The sequence below is a fragment of the Echeneis naucrates genome, chromosome 20, assembly GCF_900963305.1.
Source record: "Echeneis naucrates chromosome 20, fEcheNa1.1, whole genome shotgun sequence".
NCBI classification, from domain to species: domain Eukaryota; kingdom Metazoa; phylum Chordata; class Actinopteri; order Carangiformes; family Echeneidae; genus Echeneis; species Echeneis naucrates.
The window spans coordinates 1249595-1270370 of NC_042530.1; the positions used below are offsets into that span (position 1 = coordinate 1249595).

At 40.2% G+C, this 20776-nt stretch overlaps 3 protein-coding genes across 4 annotated transcripts; 1 reads left to right on the forward strand and 2 right to left on the reverse strand.

Annotated features, from left to right (window-relative positions):
- Positions 1 to 3: 3 nt before the first annotated feature.
- On the reverse strand, positions 4 to 14691 carry LOC115061284 (E3 ubiquitin-protein ligase RNF31-like). Of its 2 annotated transcripts, XM_029529579.1 has the most exons (25): positions 14514 to 14691; positions 14366 to 14421; positions 13644 to 13849; positions 13238 to 13384; positions 12922 to 13077; positions 12773 to 12829; positions 12074 to 12203; positions 11657 to 11806; positions 11385 to 11535; positions 11079 to 11230; positions 10619 to 10761; positions 8838 to 9080; positions 8162 to 8503; positions 6671 to 6856; positions 6368 to 6574; positions 5547 to 5720; positions 4429 to 4527; positions 4064 to 4153; positions 3852 to 3966; positions 2990 to 3102; positions 2454 to 2567; positions 1905 to 1953; positions 1296 to 1392; positions 947 to 1112; positions 4 to 573 (listed from the first exon to the last, which is right to left on the reverse strand). In XM_029529579.1, the coding sequence occupies exons 3-25, from the start codon at positions 13845 to 13847 to the stop codon at positions 526 to 528; spliced, it is 3333 nt and encodes a 1110-aa protein (XP_029385439.1). In that variant the 5' UTR covers positions 13848 to 13849; positions 14366 to 14421; positions 14514 to 14691; the 3' UTR covers positions 4 to 525. The 2 variants fall into 2 exon arrangements, with proteins under 2 accessions (XP_029385439.1, XP_029385438.1); XM_029529578.1 differs by lacking the exon at positions 14366 to 14421.
- Positions 14692 to 15388: 697 nt separating this feature from the next.
- psme2 (proteasome activator subunit 2) lies at positions 15389 to 18648 on the forward strand. The gene is made up of 11 exons (XM_029528618.1): positions 15389 to 15599; positions 15853 to 15885; positions 16351 to 16413; positions 16504 to 16590; positions 16911 to 16959; positions 17053 to 17150; positions 17341 to 17409; positions 17512 to 17579; positions 17725 to 17779; positions 18138 to 18224; positions 18302 to 18648. The coding sequence occupies exons 1-11, from the start codon at positions 15552 to 15554 to the stop codon at positions 18380 to 18382; spliced, it is 738 nt and encodes a 245-aa protein (XP_029384478.1). The 5' UTR covers positions 15389 to 15551; the 3' UTR covers positions 18383 to 18648.
- On the reverse strand, positions 18641 to 20243 carry lsm5 (LSM5 homolog, U6 small nuclear RNA and mRNA degradation associated). Its single transcript, XM_029528619.1, has 5 exons — positions 20104 to 20243; positions 19276 to 19371; positions 19149 to 19176; positions 19001 to 19073; positions 18641 to 18885 (listed from the first exon to the last, which is right to left on the reverse strand). Exons 1-5 carry the CDS (start codon positions 20147 to 20149, stop codon positions 18853 to 18855), a joined length of 276 nt encoding a protein of 91 aa, XP_029384479.1. The 5' UTR covers positions 20150 to 20243; the 3' UTR covers positions 18641 to 18852.
- Between the last annotated feature and the right edge of the window lie 533 nt (positions 20244 to 20776).

The following is a 20776-nucleotide window of genomic DNA, read 5'->3' on the forward strand; positions in this document are numbered from 1 at the left end:
ACATCAAGTCCACATTTCTAAAAGCTTTATTTTAGTTCAGGTCGCTCATGAGCTGTAAAGACAAGAAAGACAAACAACATTTGAGACGGTGAATAATGTGTTCAATTTTTATATATATAAGTATATATATATATAAATATAGATATCTGTAGCTATTATTTTGGTCAATATCTCTACAATGTAGAATCACGCTTAATTTAATGGACATCAAGTGCTAAATCAGATTCGTCCACATTCATTTAAAGTTTTTTTTACGATCATATCAGACAAGAAACGGACTCTTCTTCTCAAAAACCATCACGTTTTAATGATTTATGATCCATGAGGGCCAAAAAAATAAAAATTTCAATAGTGACAATGTGAGAGACAAACAAATAGAAAAAAGGACACACAAAATGAGACACAGCTGGCACACAAATGCGTTTTTCTGTTGTGGCTTGGCAGCTTGACACTTGGCTCGCATTCAGCTTGAGTCACAAACGTCATCACAGATGGAGAATTTCGCTCAGAGAGCAGCAATTAACTTTATTTTTTGCGTGGAACCTTTTCTCCGAGAGGGACCTCCATCAGTTTCTGCCAGGGAAGAAAAAAAAAAACAAAACAAATACCAACATATTTATAAAGCAACAGACACGTACAACTATGTATGACGGACATCGAAAACCAGTTTATCCAGATCCAATTTCCAGACTAAGCTCGTGTGTGGTGCAGCAAATATTTATTGACAGTTTATCAGTCTTGTCAGCTGATGATGTTCTGAGTCATCTTCTAGATTGCACAAAGCATGAAGAAGACTTGCAAATATGTTTAGCAGCACGAAAAGCGTCTTTTTTTAAAAAGCACTGAGTCGATTGTTTTATCTTTATTTCTGGTGTGTTTACGGTCGGTTATCAGAATTTAAAATGTGACCGGGGTTCAGACTTTTAAAGCAGCTGTCTCGTCTAACCTTGAGCAGCCGAGCGTGGAAAAGGTTGTCATCCTCGTTTTCTCCTCGTTGTGTGTCCACCTGGTATCTCTCACAGGCCCGAATCAGCTCGTGGGAGTCGTAGATCAGAGCCGGATCGAGAGAGTGAGCGTTGATTAGACTGACCAGATACTCCCTGTAGTGCTTCCTGCAAACCAGAAGGTGGACATTCGTTACTTTAGACACTGATGACGCTTTGGCCTTCAACGTCTCCTGATGGGAATATCTGGCTCTAAATATTCACACAAGTTTTTCTCTGATTGTGTCTTCATTTTGTTTTTCACCTGTAGTGGTCCATTTTTATTTTTATTATTTCAATGACAGCACTCACTCGCAGAGTCCGGCTTGTCCCGGCTGCGTTTGAATGCCACACGGTGAATCGATCTGCTGGCTTCCTTCGTCTCGCTGCACCATCACACCACAAGTGTCTGAATCACAGAGCACACAACAGAGCCAATTTCCTTTGTTGTAAAAGGTTAATGTGCTATTCATGCAAACAACTCAAGAGGCAATAAAGGTCCTGGTAATGGCATCTGAATGAGGAGATACCTGATTATGAAACAGTTGGGAAATAACTCGGCATGTGGCTGCACGCCTTGGAAATAGTCACCTTCAGGCCAACTCTTCAGCTTAGAGACTTTTTTTAATCATCACTACCAAACAGAAGTCTAAACAAACTGTCACTTAGCAACGCTGCTTTGGGGTTGTGAACTCCTGTTTTTTCTTCTGGATTTTGTAGCAGGGTGAAGAAAGAACCCTCCGAAAAAGCTTTTTAACACAACAGAATGTGTGTATTTTCAGTTAAAACAATTACACAACAGCTATGTGCTCACTAATTCTGATATCTGATATCAGCAAAGCGGAGTCAGCAAATCATAAATGAGGTAATTTCTTTTTTTTGACTGAAAAAGATTTTTCAGTGAGTAAAAATCAGTTTTACCAGTTTGAGTGCCATTCGGTGGATCTGTGTTGAACTCCACGCCACATTTCTGCCGGGAAAATAAGAAGGAAATATTGATTTGCATTACAGGGAGGGAGCAGTTTGAGGTTGTGTTGACAAATTAAGTGACTAGAGAGAAAAGGTTTGTTTTTTTTTTTTTTTTTAGAAAGTCTTGCTTCTGGGATGTAAACAGGAAATCTTAATCTCCAATCTGAAATCTGAAAACAGTGTCCTTGAAGCAGGAGTCCATGGGGAAAGGAAGTGGAAGCTAAAAGTTCTTCCTGGTATGTTGTGAAGAAAACCTCTGAAGATTGTTTTACCGATACATATCAAACAAACGAGGATATCATGATCAAGATAAATGAAGAGCAACGTGGATTAATCAACAAACCAAGTTCGTAGATTTGATTATTAGTTATTTAACACAACCTAGACCTGGATAGACACCAGAACATTGTCTGTAAAGGCCTTTTGGTCAAAGTATTAATGGTCTGTTTGAATATTTAACCAACGGGCTCTGTGATTATTTTACGTTGTGAGGATCTGTACCTGCAGCAGGGCCTGCAGTCTGGGCGGCTCCCAGTCTCTCAGATAGAACAGACAGTCCCGGGGGTGATGGGCATGTAGACAGGATAAGTTACAGGGGGGTGTCTTACAACCCGTCTGCAAGATAAGAGAAAAACAAATCAAAGTTTAAAAATTATTTTCATAGATGACGCTCATGTAGATGGAATAACAGTAATGTGGCATTTGTCAAGTTGTTTTTGGAACGAACTGACCATCTACTGCAAACAAATGTTTAGCTGTGGTGTTTCACAAGGCTCAGGCTTGCTTAGGAGATGACACCTATCTGAATGTGCATTGATAAATATCAGCAGCAGGTGAAAATCCTGATAGTAATGGATTACAGTCTGGAGGAAACAAATGCATGGACAAGATTGTCTGCATCTTCTTGAAATGGAATGTTTCTGACTATTTTGATTGCATTAATTTGAATACACAAACAATTTCTTTTTAAATGTGCAATACCAACAAATAAAGTGACTGAGCTGGAATCATGTTGTCTCGTTTGTTCTTCTTCTCACCTTGTGGAAGGGGTTGTTGCAGCCGCTGCAGAACTGATACCTGCACTGGGAGCAGGTGAAGTGCATGCAGCCACCTTTGGTCAGATCGTACTGGAACCTGCAGTGAGGACAAGCTGCAGGACGAAACCACGACTGCCGTTAATTTAATCATGCTGCATTTTACACAAAGAACTGCGTTAAGTCAGATTGTTTTCTTTAATCAAATGTATCAATGATGAGCTTCATATGGTCAACAAATTTTACTATGTGTGTCAAAAAGGATGTAAATAACTTTTTACAGCCCTTATTATGATTTTTTATTATTGATGCATAACTGATATTGTAAAATTATATAAAGCTGCAACCATTATTAGTATAAAATAGATAAATCAGCAATTTCTCCCATAATTGATCGACCATTTGAGCTATTTTAAGTGACTATTTATAGGTCTTTGACTATCTTTGACTATCTATAGGTTACTTTGTAATCAAACAGATTAATCAGTAGTGAAAAAGAGAATCTCTTAGAGCAATAATCTTAAAAGGAACTCGTAACAATAGATGCCAAATATGGATTTTCCTCATGTTAAATAAAAGGGCAATCAGAAAAGTTGATTTAAGTTGTAAATGTTCTGTGAACTGCAGCAAACCTCTCAGATTGTCAGAGGCAAAATGTTGAATGTCTTTGTGCGGGTAGAGTTGTGCAATCTTTTTGTAGAAAGGCCAAAACAAAACTATGTTAAAGGCAAACAGGCTGCTTTCTGAATAAGTAGGCCAACTGGGGAGAGTATAAATAAACACTGTGGTGAGTTCGAGGATGAGGGAAAAGGATCGAAGTCAGAGTCGTAGCTGTAGTTTTTCAGAGTAAAGTTTTTGGGCTCACTGATGCCGTTGTCCCTCAGATACCCGGCCAGGCCCTGCCTCTGGTACTCCGGGTCATTTTCACGTTTCCACTGCTGGAACTGTTCACAGGACAGATCCTGGTGCTGAGGTTCCCACTGAGACCAGGACCACAGAAAAAACAGTGTCAGACCTCTGATGCTATTCTTTAAACAGATCTGAGGTGAGCTGGATGAAAAACAAACATTCACTCACAGGTTTTTTGCACTGAACACAAAAACTTTTCCGGCAGGACAGACAGGTGACCTTCAGCTGGTCTCCGTCGTTGATGAACCCGAAGGTGCACTGATAGAAGACACAGTTGATGTTGATTATTTAACATATCTTTCTGATTTTGGTTTTATTTTTAAAAAACACATAGCTGCAGATCAATCCAGATTGTTTCTGTTAGATGGTCAAGATAGTTCAGCGTGTGGTGATGGAAAATGTCAAAGGACAGCGTAAAAAGAAAAAGTAACTGGATGGTAAGTATCCATGACACCCAGAGGAGGAAATCAGATGATAGAAGCTGAGCAACAGGGAAGAACAAGCAGTCCTATTTTGTGTTGAGAGGAACTCACATGACAGCACCAGAGGAACTTTGGGTCTTTCATTAGAGCGTGTTCAGTCAGTTTTTTGTGAAACAGCTCGTACACATCAAGTGCCAAGCAGTCCCGCAGCTGGAGAGACACAAGAAAACAGTTAAAACGGGAGGAAATTCAATGGATTTTTCTTATAACCTGCTGCAGCTCCCTTCATCTCTGATGTTAATTCCCTCAAATTTAAGTTGTATTTTGAAGGAAATTTGGTTTAATTTAACTCTGAGTTTATGATTTTCTTCCTTTACCTAAAGATACACTGAGATTAAATTAGGGATGTAATTGCTGTTGTTTATGTAGTATTTCTTTGTATTTGTGTTGCTTATTATACTTTTCCTACAAACTGTGTATGAAAAATCAAGTACAAGTAAAAGGAAGGTTTTTTTTTCTCTAGCTCTGTGATTCTGGAGTGCTTTTACTAAAATATTAGAAAAACCTGTCAATCCTAACTCACTTACAGCTGTTTTTCATTTACTCAACCTGAAAAATAATCCTGCTTGATGCGAAGGAACATTTCAACACTGGATCAAGTGCAGCAGCTGTTTTTTACACACTGTCATTTATAAACGGGCATATAGGCTGTCAAAACGTTCAGTTTTCAAAAATGTCAAAATTCAAAAATTTTCTGTTTATATTTAGTTTTTTTTTTGCATTATGTATCTGTTTCTCATTTGATGTTAACACAAAATGAAGAATGCGACTCAAGACTCAGTAAGCTTTCTAATTTATAACACATTTTAAATAAATTTATGAAGTTATATAAACTTAGTTGCCAAACTTTTGTCACCTGAGCCAGAGGCAAACTATTCCTCATGAAAGCAGCTGAAGCCTTTAAAGGAAGGAATTATACATACATCTGTCCCATTCTTGTGGAACTCAATAATTTTCATTTGCATAAATTTTTTGGGGCCATTTTGTGCTTTTATTACCAGCCAGAACAGGGTCAGGAAATGTGAATGACTTACAAACATTCACTGGAGTCATCTATAAATTATGGGATAATTTATATGAGATTCTATTGGATAGAATGAACATTTTAAACCCAAAGGGTCACTGGACATAAAGACTAAAACGTGCTCCTCTTTTACAGGTAAATTTACCTGTATGTCCAGCGTGGAGAAGTAACTGTCCAGCTGCTCGGGGTCGTTGATGTCGGGCTCTCCACAGACGGGACACACCATGTCTCTGATGTGTTTGTCTCTCACAGCGATGGTGAAGTGTTGGCCGAAACACTCGTGGCACACCGAGCACTGACAGGAAGTCAGAGACTGCATCTGAACCGCAGAGAGTAGAAGAGAAGAAGAAGAAATCATTTTTTTGTCTGTTTGGTAAATGTTCTGCCATCTCAGAAAACAATCAAGTGTTTTTACGCAATATCCAATTTTGCAGCGCAAACCAGTTTATAAAACGAATCATCGGAGGAATCTGCTCTGTCAAATGTGTCCAGTTGATGTGCTCTTGTTTCAACAACTGGAAATATATGCAGTGAAAAGTCCACACGATACCAATCAGAATTACAATAGATGGTTTAAGATGTGAAGACAGACTTCGATATTTTCACATCTCCTTTAAGCAGCAAATCTTCTCAATTTCTTATTGTTACATGGAGATTTGATTAAATTTAAATCGCACATATATTTGAATAATTTCCATAAAAAACATTTGCATCTCCTTAGTTTGAATTAAATCAGATAATGCTGGTGCAGCGATGTTACCATAGTCATTTTATTTTTATAGCCTCAGCTGTGAAGTCATATTCAGACTTTCAGCTTGATGCAAATCAGCAATTCTTCAACTGTGACAAACAGAAAGCACAAATTCAGCAAGAAGCAGACCGTGCTGCAGCCAGCGGGCAGCAGACAGACCTGCGAAAACATCACAGTTTTGTGTAAACCCCTGAGTGCTGTCTTTAATGGCCCACCTTGCTGCGGGGGAAGATGCTCAGACAGCAAGGACACTCGTTGTTGAGGAGACGCCTGATGAAGTCCTTGTCATGCGACTCCTTCACAGCTTGCACTACGTCCTCCAGGGAGTGGGAGACGCCAGGCTCTTGGAGCAGGGATAGCACGAGCTCACAGCGCCCCCAGCTGGGCAGGTCGTACAGCGCAAGCAGACGCCTGCACATCCTCTGAGGAAATTAGAAAACAAAACAAAAAAGAGGGTGGAGTGCAGGTACAGAGTGTGCACTGAAAGAAATTTCAGCTGTAATTGGCCGCAGACTAACCTGTTTGTCAGGATGTTTGGGATCAATCGCCGGCTCCGCCTGCTCGGACCAGATCCGTTGGTGGAAAGGCTCCAGGAGGGGGCGCTGGAGCAAAGACAAAGCCCCTTTTACCTCCCCTCCGCTCTGACGCAGGGCTTCCTCACACTTGGCTACATCCCGAAAGCCCAGAGAGTGAAGCTCCCTCATCTGGGTGGAGAAACACAACAGGGAGGGAACTTACATACATGTTCACAACAACGACAAGACAGATCTGTGCCAACTTTTATAAAAACCAACTCCGTCACCACTCATTAACACAGACGTTTATTTTCATTTCATAAAGCCAAGTTTATGAAAATGTCAAATAAATTGGGGCGAATTTAGGAGAAATTAGCTGAAGCAAATAAGACATCTAATAACTTGTATTCTTCGCACTATAAGGCGCACTTAAAATCCTTCCATTTTCTCAAAAATCGACAGTGCTGCTTATGTATGAATTCTTGTTGTGCTTACTGACCTCAAACCAATTTTATGTGGTACACTGTGCTCGAAAATCTGTCAAAATGTTTTACACACCTTTAGCAAGACAGGGAGGCGAGTTACGCCACTATCTGCAGGTAAAATTTTTCTATTTTACCTGATAGTAAAATAAATATTTTGTGGGGTTCTGACCCAAAAAGGAATTTAAAGACATCCCCATTCTACATTTCCCTTCACAGACAAATGGAAACTTGAGAAAATAAAATCACCAGTGGAACTATCAGTGTGCGACCAAGCTTCAAGCTACTGAAAAGAATATTAAAGGAGAGAACAAACTGACAGAGTTACAATATAACAACAGTGACCTGAAAGTGGCCTTTGTCTATTAGTTAATGTAAATGTTACGTATATTGTACATGTAACTGTCTTTGTTATCATTGTGTAAGCTCTCTTTTTGTGTGAATATATATCACAGACACATGCTCTACCTTCTGTCACTGGTTTCAAAGCTACTTTGGAGTTTATGAGCTCTCCTCATTAAACAGGGTCACAAACATTCGCACATATCAAACCCAGCACGGTGCGCTCTATCCTTTTTCTGAATTATCTTTCAAAGCCAGACAGACAGCCGGCAGTGGCTTAGGAGACATCCTGTTGTCTCAGCATGGTTTCAGCTTATCACCCTCATGAGGCAACTGTTTGTACATCATTGAAGATAACTGAAGCTCCATGTTTCCTTCAACACCAGCGGGCAGATAAATATTACTGGATTCTTTCAAAATAAAAGTTGTAAATGTAAAACGTAATCAAAATAAGTAAACAAAAATGGTCTTTTGAAATTGAGACACTTTTTTTTGGTATTGGTACCAAATTGCTGATATAACACCTATATGAGTATAAAAGCAAGATTCTGCAAAGAGGCTCCTAATTAATGAGAAAAATTGTGTCATGACACAGACCTGGTTTAAACTTGTTGGTACTACAGTCTAGTTAGTAAACAAATAAACAAGGGGGCGGGGCTGATTTTCCCACCTTAACCTGACGGTCTCTCAGCAGCTGTGAGACGGCTCTGTCGATGTCTCCTCCTGTTGCTAACCACGCCAGCTTGGCCTCAGCTCTGGACAGCTTCACGTCGCCACCGTTTTGACGAGCGCTCTCCTCCGGTTCCCCTCCGTCTCTCTCCACCACGGGATGCATCCCAGAATCCTCTGCTGCTTTGTAGTTCAGCCGGACAGACGCCGCCATAGCGCAGATCTCATCCAGCAGGTGAGGCAGCTCTGATGTCAGCCAATCACAGGGGTTGATGTTGCTGTCGCTGCACATGCAGAGGGCAGCGTACACTTCCTCTGGGCTGACCCCCCGCTTTTCTGCTTCCTGTTCAGAAGAAACAGGCAGAATCTCAATTTCTGCAACTCATTTTTCACCATTTTCTGACATTTAATTGAAAAGATGATTCATCTAATATATCCCTGCAATTAACTCTCAAACTTGGTTAAAGTTGATTGTTTGCTCTATAAAACTTATTTAATGATAACAAATGAAGGATTTTGGAGGGTTTGGTTAGAATTTAATGCAATAAGGAGCTCAATTAGGACAGATTTTCAGATTAGGACAGAAACTAAGCAATAGGTTAATTTTTGAGAAAACTGTCTGTATTTATCTCTTATCACTTCTTCCTTCCTCAGTTGCAATTCAGACAAGCACTGACTCGGATCTGTTGGATGAGGCTGAGTCCGTCGTCCTTCATCGTCTTCTGTCTCCTCAGGTCCAGGTTCAGTCTGGGCTTCGGAAGCGGCTTCATCGCAGGCTGAAGCTGATCCTTCGTGATGGACAGAGTCTGCTGAGGAGGCTCGGACAGGGAATTGCCGGGAGAGTCTTTACATGACAGGTTGCACATCTCGCACACCACAGTGGGCTTTGTGTTCACGTAGGTGCAAAACTGGCAAGTCCACTGTGGCGGAGAAGGAAAAGACACATTTTTACAAATAGAGAATTTAGTTTAAGATGGAAAAAGACTACAGCATCAATCAAAAGCGCTAAAGATAAAGCAGTGAGAAAATAATAGTTTGAAAATAAATCAAACTCCGTCATAAAAGGTCTTTTCAGAATTATCGGCCCCCTCATTTAAAGGTTTGACCGAAAAGCTGCAACAACATTCAAAAGCCCCCATGATAATGACATAAAGAACAAAAGCAAGCCACAACACACTTGAGAACTTTTTCCTCCTTAATAATGACAAATAGCTTTTTTATTGAGTCACAGCTGAGGTCCAGGGATAGGAAACCGGAAAGGGAACATTCAGTAAGATTTTGGTCATCAGCCCCCCTTTTTTAATGCCAACTGGCTGTCACAGTGTCACAGTTTGAGATAAAATATGAGAATGAGAGAAAGTTCTCCTCAGTTCATTGCTCTCCAGAGCCAATTCATTTCTATTGAAAAGGAAAAATCTGGCAAAATTAACAATCACAATGTTTAAAACTCAAAAATATTTAATAATACATATGAAGAAAGAAGGTAAAAATGTTCCTGCTTTAAAAATGGATGATATTTGACGTTTCCTTCTTTAATATTTTATTTTCAACTTTGTTGTTAATTGTGTTTCTCTTTATATATAAGTTGATATGTTTATTATTTCCTTGATATTTCTCACTATGGTTAATCGTTACCTTTTTAAAAAAATAAATGACTTTCGCTTTTTTTTTTTTTTTTTTTTTTTTTTTTAATTCTGATGCATCAGGAATGAGACGAAAATGCTCTGCAGCAGCAACAGTAAAACTCATCTTTGGCATTCTTGAAGCAGAAACATCACATGGAAAATCCATTAGATCAAATCCCCACCATCCTCCATCCCGGTCAGATAAAAGCATCCAACGATCCCCTGGACATTAAGAGTTCTAAAGTCGTTTACAGGCCTTTCGTTTATTATCTTTATTCTTCTACATGTTGTTTGTCTAACTTTAATTACATGTCAATTTTCTATTCTGAGTTGTATGCGAATGTCTTTAATTATCTGATTTAGTTGTATCGTGTTTTTGCTTTTATTCTGTCCTTTCGTGGCAATAAAATCTGTACTGTACTGAACAGCTAATTAAAGGAATGGTTTTGTAATTCTCCTACAGCTGACTAATTGGATTATGGACCTCTTGCTTAGATGCTGTGGAGTTATGGGAAATGTGCGACCCAGGTTCTTAAAGCCTGACTCACACTAGGCTGTAAAATTTTGTTGTTGTTGTTGTTATCGACTTCTGCTTCGACGTCAACTTTCTGTGTGTGTCCCAGCTTTGTGTCGTAGTTTGGATACACTTCAGATCATGTGTCTTTTATTTAGAAATCATAGTTAACAGGTTATGAGAGCAGCAGCAGAAACTATGAATATCTTGAATAATTTGCGGCACAGTTTGGTCAGAGGTAGCTGTTTCAGCTCAGCACGAACATGGTGCTTTGACATAAAAAGACTGAGAAGCTTGTAAACAGCAGCAGCACACAAACCTTTGCTCCACTGTCTGAAAGGGACCCTGGATTAGACGACACTGGTGCAACAGGGGGCCGGGTGGCCAGACGGGGGCGCTCACACACCTCACAGAGGATGCTGCTGCCTTGATTTACAACCGTGCAGCTCTTACACTGCCACTCTGGGGGATTGAACACAGTCACAACAACATTCTTACTGCCCGTGGCTTCACACATCAATTGTTTCCTTCTGCCTGCAATTTGTAATTTTTCAGAAACAACTTTTTTCAGGCTGCACTGATCTATTACTTTTTGTTTGCAGCCTGTCTAATGTAATTTTTTCCAGGCTACACTCAGCAGGAAAACTTTTTTTGTATGTCTTCTGTTTGATTTCAATTTGCCTGATTCTATTTCATTCTGCTGCTAAAAGCCCTTTGCCGTCTTGCTTTTTAATGTGCTACATGGAGAAAAGTGTTTTGGTTCTGTGTCCAAGTCTCACCGGAGTTTGGTGACGTAGGAACCGACATGGTGCTGTCTTGGACACTGGATGCAGCAGTGGCAAGACGAGGCCGTTCGCAGGTGGAGCAGAGAACGGCTCGTGTCTCGTTCACCGTGGTGCAATGAGAACACTCCCACGGAGACAGAGATGGACTGAAATAGGACAGAAACACATAAGGTATCAGATTTTTATTTATTAATTTTCATTTATATCGAAACACACAGCTTTGACTGCTCAAATCGTCGGCATTTCAACCGTTCAGCAATGTGAGAACTGGTGAGTCGACTTGATCCTTTATCTCCTCACCTGGATGTTTTGGCTGGCGTGACAATAGTTCTGTTGTGTCCTTTCCGGTCAGGATGAGAGTGGAAGAGTTTGTCACAGTTCACACACAATCTCTGGACGCAGGTGAAACACTGAGCATGGACAGTAGAAATACCACAAATACTGCATGTCTCTTTAAGGCCAAGAACACACACACACAAACACACAGCCAGAGCAGAAAACACAACGTTAAAACAAACAGAGACAGAAAAAAAGTTGCTTTTACTTCTGTTTCCCGATGTATTAAAGCATACCTGGTTTGGTTCTCTGTATCTTGTCTCTCTTGTGATTGGCTCTTGCGGGATGGCGGTGGAAGAGGTCATCACAGGCGTCGCAAAACATCTGACTGTCACAAGACGGACAAACCAGAGACGAGGCAGTACCACACAAATTACACTCACTTGCTGCAAAAGGAGAAGAAAGGAGAAGGTTTTTACTGTAATTTAATCCCCAAAGGTGCAACATCCTTTTATTTTGAAGTGTATGTTTGAGCTGCTCGCCCTCCCTCAACTGTGAAACCGACGAAATTGAGACTACTTTATTTATCTGATAGGTGGAAACAAGTTAACATTTAATGAACTGTGGTAATCAACAATAATATCAGCGAAAGACCAAGAAACAAAATGCCTGCACTTGTAACACTTAAATTACTAGATCCTGACAGAGCTCACCTGGTGGTGGTTTTAGCGGTTGTGCTACGAGGCTCTGAGCAGGTTTAGGTGAAGGAGAGCGGACCAGAGGTTCTTCTACATGGTGCTCCTCTCCAGGAGGAATCTCTGCAGCTCTGCTCGCCGTTGTGTCCTGAAGAAAACAGAAGTCCAGTGAATGAGATTGTCTTTGTTTGAATCGACTGAAGAATGAAGGCTGCAGCTCAGTTGGAATAATAAAGATTATATATGTTGAAAATTATCTACTTTGTCTTCTTTGTCTTTGATGCTCTTGTGTCAGTCGTAAAAACGCCTTATGTTTAACTTTGTTCATCCTGTTGACGGTGCATTTTAAGACCAAAATCATCACAGGGCTCCTTCAGATATGTCCTCCTTTTCCGTTTGGATGCTTTGTAAACTAAACTATCCAAAGATTCACTGGAGCCCAATAAAGACAATAATATGGCAGCAAAAAAGGCCAACAGAGAGCCAGAGGACAGAGAGCCACCAAACCAAAAGCTTTAAAACCTCAGGGGTGTCTTCAGCTCTTTGTGGTCTACAACACAAAGTTAACCGGATAAATTTAATGAAACACAGTTAAAAAAAAAAAAAAAAAACTATTAACTGGATTGTAGAGGTGATGTAAGAATGTGATATGGGGGCACATGTGGAAACATTTAGTGACAAAAATAAAACACAAAGTCAGTGGAAAAGTGTACAGACCTGCTGTACGAGAAATGGGAGGATGTCTTTGAAGTTTTCTAGGTGAGGATGGGTGCCCTAAACAAGCAGAGATACAACAAATGGAATATGTTGAATTCTTTCCACGACAACTGCAGATCTGAGGTGACTGGTAATACACAACTACAAACCTTGATGATCATGTCCACCTCCATGCGTAAGGTCATGACCTCCAGCGTCACTGCAGCGACTTTTTCAGCATCCGGTTCACTGACTTCATCTGGGAAACTGAGGCCATCTATCTGCTGATTGGTATAACCGTAGAGATAAAGGACTCTCCGTCCTCCCTGTGAAAAGAAACCAGGGTTGAAAGTATTGTTCAATTAGTTAGATAACAAGACACACAAATGTGAGATCAGCACTGCCAATGTTCAAACTTTATCACTGTTGTATAAAACGTGGGTCAATCTTCATCTCACTGATGAAAAAATCCAACTTGTTGCTCACCTTGATTGCATCCACTGTGGTTCGGAAGACGGGGTTGTTGTGCTTGACGCTCCTCCAGTATCTGGGCCTGGCGGGGCAGGTGAGGTTGCACCCATACTTCTCCAGGATACTCAAGGCCTTGACTAGTCTCTTCAAAGACTCCAACGCCTGAGGCAGAGCCACAAAGTTTTAACTCCCAACACTGTGATTGAGCTACAAATATCCAAAATATTAAAGTAATGAATCCAGATTCCACTTTTTGATAGCACATACACTGGTTTCTTGATTTTGTGCATTTTTGTCCATTTTAAAAGATCCTTTCTGCCTTCGCATGTACATTCCCTCTATTTGATTTTAATTTCACATTAAATTTGGGAAAATAAAATTCAAGCTTTTGGTATGAAATACCGCATTATGAAACAACTACCTGCAGTTTGTGGTGGCTGGCCGCGTTCTCACTCAGCATCACCTCCGCGGCCAAGTGATGGTACTTCTCTGACAGGGGGAGGTCGATGGCCGCCATGATCTGGACTTCAGCCTTCACATTCTGGGCTGAGCCCGAAGAGGACAGGAGGGACTTGGCTCTAGTCCGGACCTCATCCATCTCCATTGACGGAGGGCTACTGCTCATTGCTGTTTGAATAGGGAACGCCAACATTTTAATGGTAAGTTCGTTTTTTTATCACAAATACTATATCTAATACTTGCAAATGCCAGTTTATTAAACCTCTAAATTGTTAGACAAACAAAACATTGACGAAAAAAATCAATCAGTGAAATCTAGGAGCTTGTCTTTCAAATTATTTTCTGGCATTTTAAGAAAATGTCCTGTGGTTGCCAGCTTTATTATTAAACGTATGACCGTGTTATAAAATGTAATGCAATATAAAAAAGTCAAACTAGCTTTGCATTAATTCATAATAAACTGAAATCTGTGCTCTTTCTGTGTTAAAACTGTGATATCTGTACCTTAAGTACAACTTATATTCATTACAGTTACATGATAACATGTCAGCTTCTGGGATTTATTCCAGCAGTAATTCACTTTTCCTTTATGGAGTGACGGCGTGGCCTTAATGAGGGAAAGTCCAGGTTAATAACAGTTCAACTACAGCAGATAACAACACAACTTTAAAAGGTGTACTTCACCTGAAAATGGACAGTGACGGCAGTCAGCTGAGACCCGAGTCAGTTAAAAACACACTCTGTCCCGCAAACAGTGAGAGAAACAAACAAACAACAAGTGACAAGAGACGAAAACGAAACTTTCAGAAGATTTAGCCAAATATCAACAAACCTGCCGCCATTACGTCTTCTTCCAGCGGCCGTGACGTCACCCGGCGGGAAGTCCGGCCGCTTCCGCCGGTAAGTAGTAATAAAAATGACAACAAAGAGGTTATTTTTGATGATTTGTCATTATTTTGGAGGCTCCCTCTGACAGCAGCAGCTAGCTCCGAAACAAAACGACGTCTCCAACACGGAACTGCAACTCAGCACCTCCACTTCCGCTTCTGTGTCAAAATAAAAGCCGGGTTCTACAGATTAAAAGCATTTCTTTGTCTGATTTTCATCCTGTTGATCTGATAAATCATCAATCTGCTTCTGGTCATAACTTACGTGCATAGTTAGATATTCTCATGATGTTTCAGTTTCCTTTATACTTCTATGATCATCAGTGACAAACCCTCGGGATGAATACATTATATCTGATTCTGATATAAAATAATGCATATATAAAACACATTATTGTGTTGTGGTAGTGGTAGTGTGGTGAGAGCGGCTGTGCTTTCAGAAAATGTTCGTGTTGATGGACCTGTAAAGCTTTCTAGAGAGCAACATTAAGTTGTGTTGTTGTGGGAACACACTGGCTGATCACAGATCACAGATCTCAGATTGGCTTCCTGATGCTGCAGTAGCTCAGCGCTTTCTAAATGTTTTCTGTCTTTTTAAAACTCCACCCTGCGCTCACCTGGACAGGTTCTTCCTTCACCTGGAAGGAGGTTAATTTTTCATTTTCACTGCAGCTTTACTGTGTTTCCACAGCCTTGTGTGCTCATGTCTTTTGAATAAATGTGAACAATTTAACAGTTTAAGCTCTAGAAGTATTTGGATAGTGGATCTGTGGGAATAAAAACCTTTCATGGAAATAAGAATAAGAAGAATGAAACAGTTGGAGTGAATTGGGGGGACGGTGGGAGGAGCAAACCGACTTTAAACCGAAAGTAAACTGGATGAGGAAATAATTTTTTCAGCAGTGAGACGCTCGGTGCTGCTCCTTCACCTCCTCACGGTTTAACGGTTATTTATTGGTGTTGAGGCTGAAAACTTCTCCGCCATGTCGAAGACCTCCAGCCTGAAGATCAGCAGGGCCAGCGCGGGAAAGGTAAGTGCACGTGCTCAGGTAGAGAACAGGCAGGTAAGACAAGGCAGGCGCGAGGCCAGCGGGGAACCCGACGGGAGAGAGTCTGTCACGGCCCGGTCGGTTTGTAGAAGCTGGGCAGCGACACGTTGGAGTCGGAAAGTACCCCAGAGAAGGAAAACGAAAGTAGATCTGAATAATGTGACGGTGACTCAGCAGCTGGAGGAAAAATAAACCTGCTTTTTCTTCATTTTGTTTGTTTCTGTTTTTCCTGCAGGTGGAGAACTTCCGGCAGTCTCTCTATCAGGAGGTCTGTGGAGACTCTTATTGTGTGGCTGTTGTGGCAGGGGTGGAAACACAAACTCTCTTTTGGGGCTCCTTACAGACACAGCAGGACAGGGCCGTGAAAAGACATTCTGGGGACCAGACAAGAAACATAAGACATAAAAAAGGATTTAAAACTAAAATAAAGCGTTAAAATACTTTGTCAATAACGATCTAATTTAGCACAAAAAATATATATAGAAATATAGATAGATGGGGAAATTAAGCCCATACACCTGTGCAGACGTGAAACTGAAATAAATATATCTGCTAATATTAAGAATATGCTCTTTAGTGTGGACCATTTCTACACATATAGCAACCAATGTGGGCAACACTCAGGCATTTGGTGAATGAGTGAAATCTCTTTTGTGTATTATAAGTAAGGGTTAGTTTCCCCTGAGATAAAGTAGCTTTAATCTTACCTAATCTTATTTTTGTTGTTTTCCAGGCTGAGAATCTGTTCTCTGTCTACATCCCAGTGAAGATTTTAGCGCTGGACGCTCTGCTCAGGGTCAGTTTTTTTCACCATAACACACAAAACTGGTGCCCAAAAAACCTGCAGCTCACCTGTAGTTTCTGTTCTTCTTCTGTGGTTTTTCAGCATGACGACCTCAGCATCACCAACATGTCCTCGCTCCAGGCCCCTCTGGACATTCCCATCCCAGACCCTCCTTCCCCTGAGGACGAGGTGAGACTGGCTCAGGCTGGGATTTTATCTGTTACACGTTTTAAAGGCTCCAGAAAAATCATCTATAGATCAAAAAATCTGCATCATTCCAGGATGTTTCTGCATCTAGTTTATTCATTTTGGATTTTGTTTCCTCCGTTATTGTGAGAGGTTCTCACCAGATGAATTGAGAAGTAGAGACATTTTCCCACTGACTCCAATCCAATCAGCGTTTAGCATCGTTTGCAGCTTTTATCGGTGTTTGTTGGCTTCTTACTGGCACTGACGATCAGTCTTAGTACAAAAAAAAAAATGTTTACAATACAAAACTGATGTCACAGGAAATGGAGACTGAAGGGAACGAAGAGGACGAGAAGAAAAAGAAGAAAGGTACGATTTTTCTTTTGAATATTTTAGTTGATGTCGAAACTGACAGGTGGCTTCTATGTGATTAAAAACATAAATTCTCTGTTTCATCTGCAGCTCCAAAATGCGGCTTCATTAAAGGGAATGAGAAGATTATGATGCTTCTAGAAAAAGTGAAACCGGAGATCGTGGCTCTCAGAGAGACCATCATTGTTGTGAGTGAGCAGCCATCAGTGTGGATCTTTAGTTAAAACATCCCTCTTTGTTTCATTCATTCCATATTGTTCCTTAGCACGTTCTCTTTGTCTCATATATCAGTAAAGTTCTGATTCTGATTCGTCGTTGTCTTGCGTCGACATTGTTTGATTAAAGTCATTCTTTTTTCGAACTGTGATTTTCTTGCAGGCGTCCTGCTGGATTCAACATCTTATCCCAAAAATAGAAGATGGAAATGACTTTGGTGTCGCCATTCAGGTAAATTGACATCAAAAGGCTTTTCTATGCGTCAGTGGTGATCTATTTTAGTTCATTTCTCAGTACAAAAGGTGAGAAATAATGTATGTTTTTCCACCACAGGAGAAAATCCTGGAGAGAATCGCTGCTGTAAAGACCAAAGTTGACACTTTTCAGACAGATATCAACAAGTAGGTTGAAAATTAATGTTCCTGTTGAGCGTAATGGATGAAAATGCTTCTATTCTGCTGACATATTTGCAGATTGTGTCTGAATTAGGAGCTGCTCAAGCAAGAAACAGCATTGTTATTCAATCTCTCGTTTTTTAATACTTAGGTACTTCTCAGAGAGAGGAGATGCTGTCGCCAAAGCCTCTAAAGACACTCATGTGGTGAGTTAATGTTCTCGTCCTCATTATCACAGGTTTTATTGTAACTGCCAGGAACATTTTTATTCTAAAAAACAGGACGAGTACAGACAGGTCAGAGTTGTTCAATACGAGCATGCTGAACAAAAGATTTATTAACTTATAGCTGCCCTTCCTTTTTTCTCTCAACTTTTACAAATGACAAATTCATTATTTCACTTTTGTTCAAGTTAAAACAAATAAAAATGTAACTATAAGATTTATACTGTCAGGCAGAAACCTAGCAGCTTTCACTGAGACTGTTGATCGATTGTGTGATTCTGTATGTGACTCATCTGTTTTTGACATATCGCTCCTTTAACTCAGACGCCTCTCTTTTCAGATGGACTACCGCTCACTTGTCCATGAGAAGGACGAGGCCATTTACTCTCAGATCAGAGTGATCGTCCTCGACATGCGTGGCTTCTATGTAAGTCAGGATGATCTTCTCAGAAACACCATCTCACACAAGAACATTTAAATATTTCTTCTACTTCTTCCCTTCAGGCTGAATTCTATGACATCATCAGCAAGAATCTTGAAAAGGTGACCAATCCAAAAGGAGAGGAGAAACCATCCATGTATTGATGACCTAATCAGATTCTTCTTTTTGATCATCCAGTTTCTTCAATATCAGTCAACTCTCGCTACCCATTCACACATGTTAAAAGGCTGAGAAGAGTTCATTGCCCTGTTTACTTAGTCAGTTCAAAAAACATAACTAACTGGATCAAAGTTTTATCACTGTTGGTTGACTGATTTCCTTTTGTACAGGCACTTGCACTAAATGTAGGTTTGTGTGATTATGAATTTGAAAATAAAGTACAGAAAAAAACCGAGAAAGTTGAGAATTTCAAAGATTTATTCATAACAAAACATTTAATTTTCTAATGAGTGGGTTCATGATACATGCCTCATTTATTGCTTTTAAAACAAATAATCCATTAGGAATCTTATTACAAAAATTGTTTCCTCCACAAAGATCAGGATGGGAGAACAACTATAATGACATAATCAACTAACATACAAAATGCAAGAAAAACAAAACATTCAGTGACTCAAACTTCAGGACCTTCTCCTCCAGGAATGAGCTGTTTAAAAAAAATAAAAATAAAAAGGGAAAAAGGCCATTTTAGCGTGAAGGTCGAAAGTCCAACAGTTCTTGTTGTACACCTGTATGATAGAAAACACAGGTTACTTTCATACCATAGTGATGTTGTTGCCGTTGAGCAGAATCTGGTCCAGTTTGGTTATCCTCCTTCCTTCTGGTGTAATTTCACTGGAACAGATAACAGTAAGTAAGTAAACAGCAGGGTGAGCAGTTGACATGAACATTACTTGAGCAAGTACTTACAATTCCGTCACATCCTCCAAGACCATATCTGACACGCTGATTTAAGGACAAAAACTGCAGTAATATTCAGAGAAAACTGTAAAAATCACCCATTACATTCAAGAAAAAATTTAAATCAAAAGGATACTAACAAAATCATCGAAACCCAGCAAGGTGCCGACGATTTCTTTGTCCGTTTTCATGACAATGTGAATCCGGGAGCCAATACATTTGTCCACAAGCTCTGAAAGATTAAAGTAAGATTTGATTAGCATTTTCTTTCACCTTTATACAGTTATCAATGGATCAATCACAGGTGCTCGGTTTCTTTGGCCTGATGCTCTAATGTGGTGTAATGGGAATCTATAAATCCACTCCATCATGGTTTGAACACCGCTGACTTTGTCTTTGGGCACAGCTAGAGATTTTCAGCCTGACTTGATGCTGACAATGTGCACGAATTAGAAGTAAGGAGGAGGAAATGTTTCCTTAGCCAGAATAAGAATGTTCCTCATAAGGTGTCCATTAACGTTACAGCTGTAACATGATAAACTGTGACCTGCTGCCTCATTTCTGTTCTGTAATAAAACTTCATATGTTGGTTTGATTCGGCTAAACGTGCGGATGCAACAAAGCTAAACACGGGACGCCCCCACGAGGTCAGATAGTTAACTAATAACAGAGAACCCGCTAAATGTGGTACTTTATCCCAGCTGTGCACAACATTCAACACATTTGACAATAATAAAAATGTCCAAACACGAAAGAGGAGAGTCATTTGGGTCTCAGCCAGGAGATCAATGTTTAGCTCCCGGCTAACACGATGCTAGCCGCAGCTAACGAAACAAAGCTAACATTTCAGCCTCCGCAGCCTTTCGTCAGCAACAAAAATGAACCCAACCCTCTCCCAAAACATTTTCTGGCTATTCAACACAAACAAAGTTGTAGAAGCGCCGCTGGGCTTCGGTGTACTGACCGAGAGGGAGCAGCTGGGACGGATTCGTCGCTTGAGTAGCCGCCATGGTCGATCCACGAGCAGCCACGACCAATCGACAGAAGAGATGTCAGCGGCCAGGCCGAATCAATCGACCCCGCGTCGCTCGTTGACCAGCGTCATCTTTACACAGCAAAAGGGCGGTTAAATAATAATAATAATAATGATAATAGAAACAAAATAAAGGTTTCCGTCTGATTTATATCAATGATGTAAAATGAATCAAAACGATTTATTTCTGTAATTCGACTTAGCTCGGCAAGATGGCGCTGTCTTTACATGACGTCATTCTGTCAGTAAACAAAGAGAACAGAGTCAAGATGGCGCCCCCCTTCACACTGTTGTTTCATTGACCTATAATGTCACTGTAGTTCGGAGAAACAATCGGAATTAATAGCTTTCTGTCTTATATTATCACCTCTTGTTGTATATCCACACACCGTGAACACCTCGTGTTTATGTAAAAAACAATTTACTGCATTATTTTACAATTATTACAGCACTTCCTGCACTTTAAACCACACGTATACTTAAAAACGTTCAAAACTATATATTTTTTTCAAACTTCGACTAGTGTGTTTGATTTTTGTTAATAACCCACCGCTGTGCAGTAGTGCTATATTTTTTGGTGTTTCTTTAACTTTGTTGTTGTTGT

Bases quoted from the DNA above. Each gene is read 5' to 3' on its own strand.
- LOC115061284 (XM_029529578.1), bottom strand. The intron at 13,078-13,237 runs GTGAGCAACAAG...TTCTTTTCACAG, and splicing joins CCACAGTGGATGCAATCAAG to GGAGGACGGAGAGTCCTTTA. The intron at 3,967-4,063 runs GTGAGTGAATGT...TCCTGGTCTCAG, and splicing joins GTGTTCAGTGCAAAAAACCT to TGGGAACCTCAGCACCAGGA.
- psme2 (XM_029528618.1), top strand. From the start codon at position 15,552: ATGTCGAAGACCTCCAGCCTGAAGATCAGCAGGGCCAGCGCGGGAAAG. The intron at 16,960-17,052 runs GTACGATTTTTC...TTTCATCTGCAG, and splicing joins CGAGAAGAAAAAGAAGAAAG to CTCCAAAATGCGGCTTCATT. The intron at 17,410-17,511 runs GTAAATTGACAT...TTTCCACCACAG, and splicing joins ACTTTGGTGTCGCCATTCAG to GAGAAAATCCTGGAGAGAAT.
- lsm5 (XM_029528619.1), bottom strand. From the start codon at position 20,149: ATGGCGGCTACTCAAGCGACGAATCCGTCCCAGCTGCTCCCTCTCG. The intron at 19,177-19,275 runs GTATCCTTTTGA...TCAGCGTGTCAG, and splicing joins GGGTTTCGATGATTTTGTTA to ATATGGTCTTGGAGGATGTG. The intron at 18,886-19,000 runs GTATGAAAGTAA...TTTTTTAAACAG, and splicing joins ACGGCAACAACATCACTATG to CTCATTCCTGGAGGAGAAGG.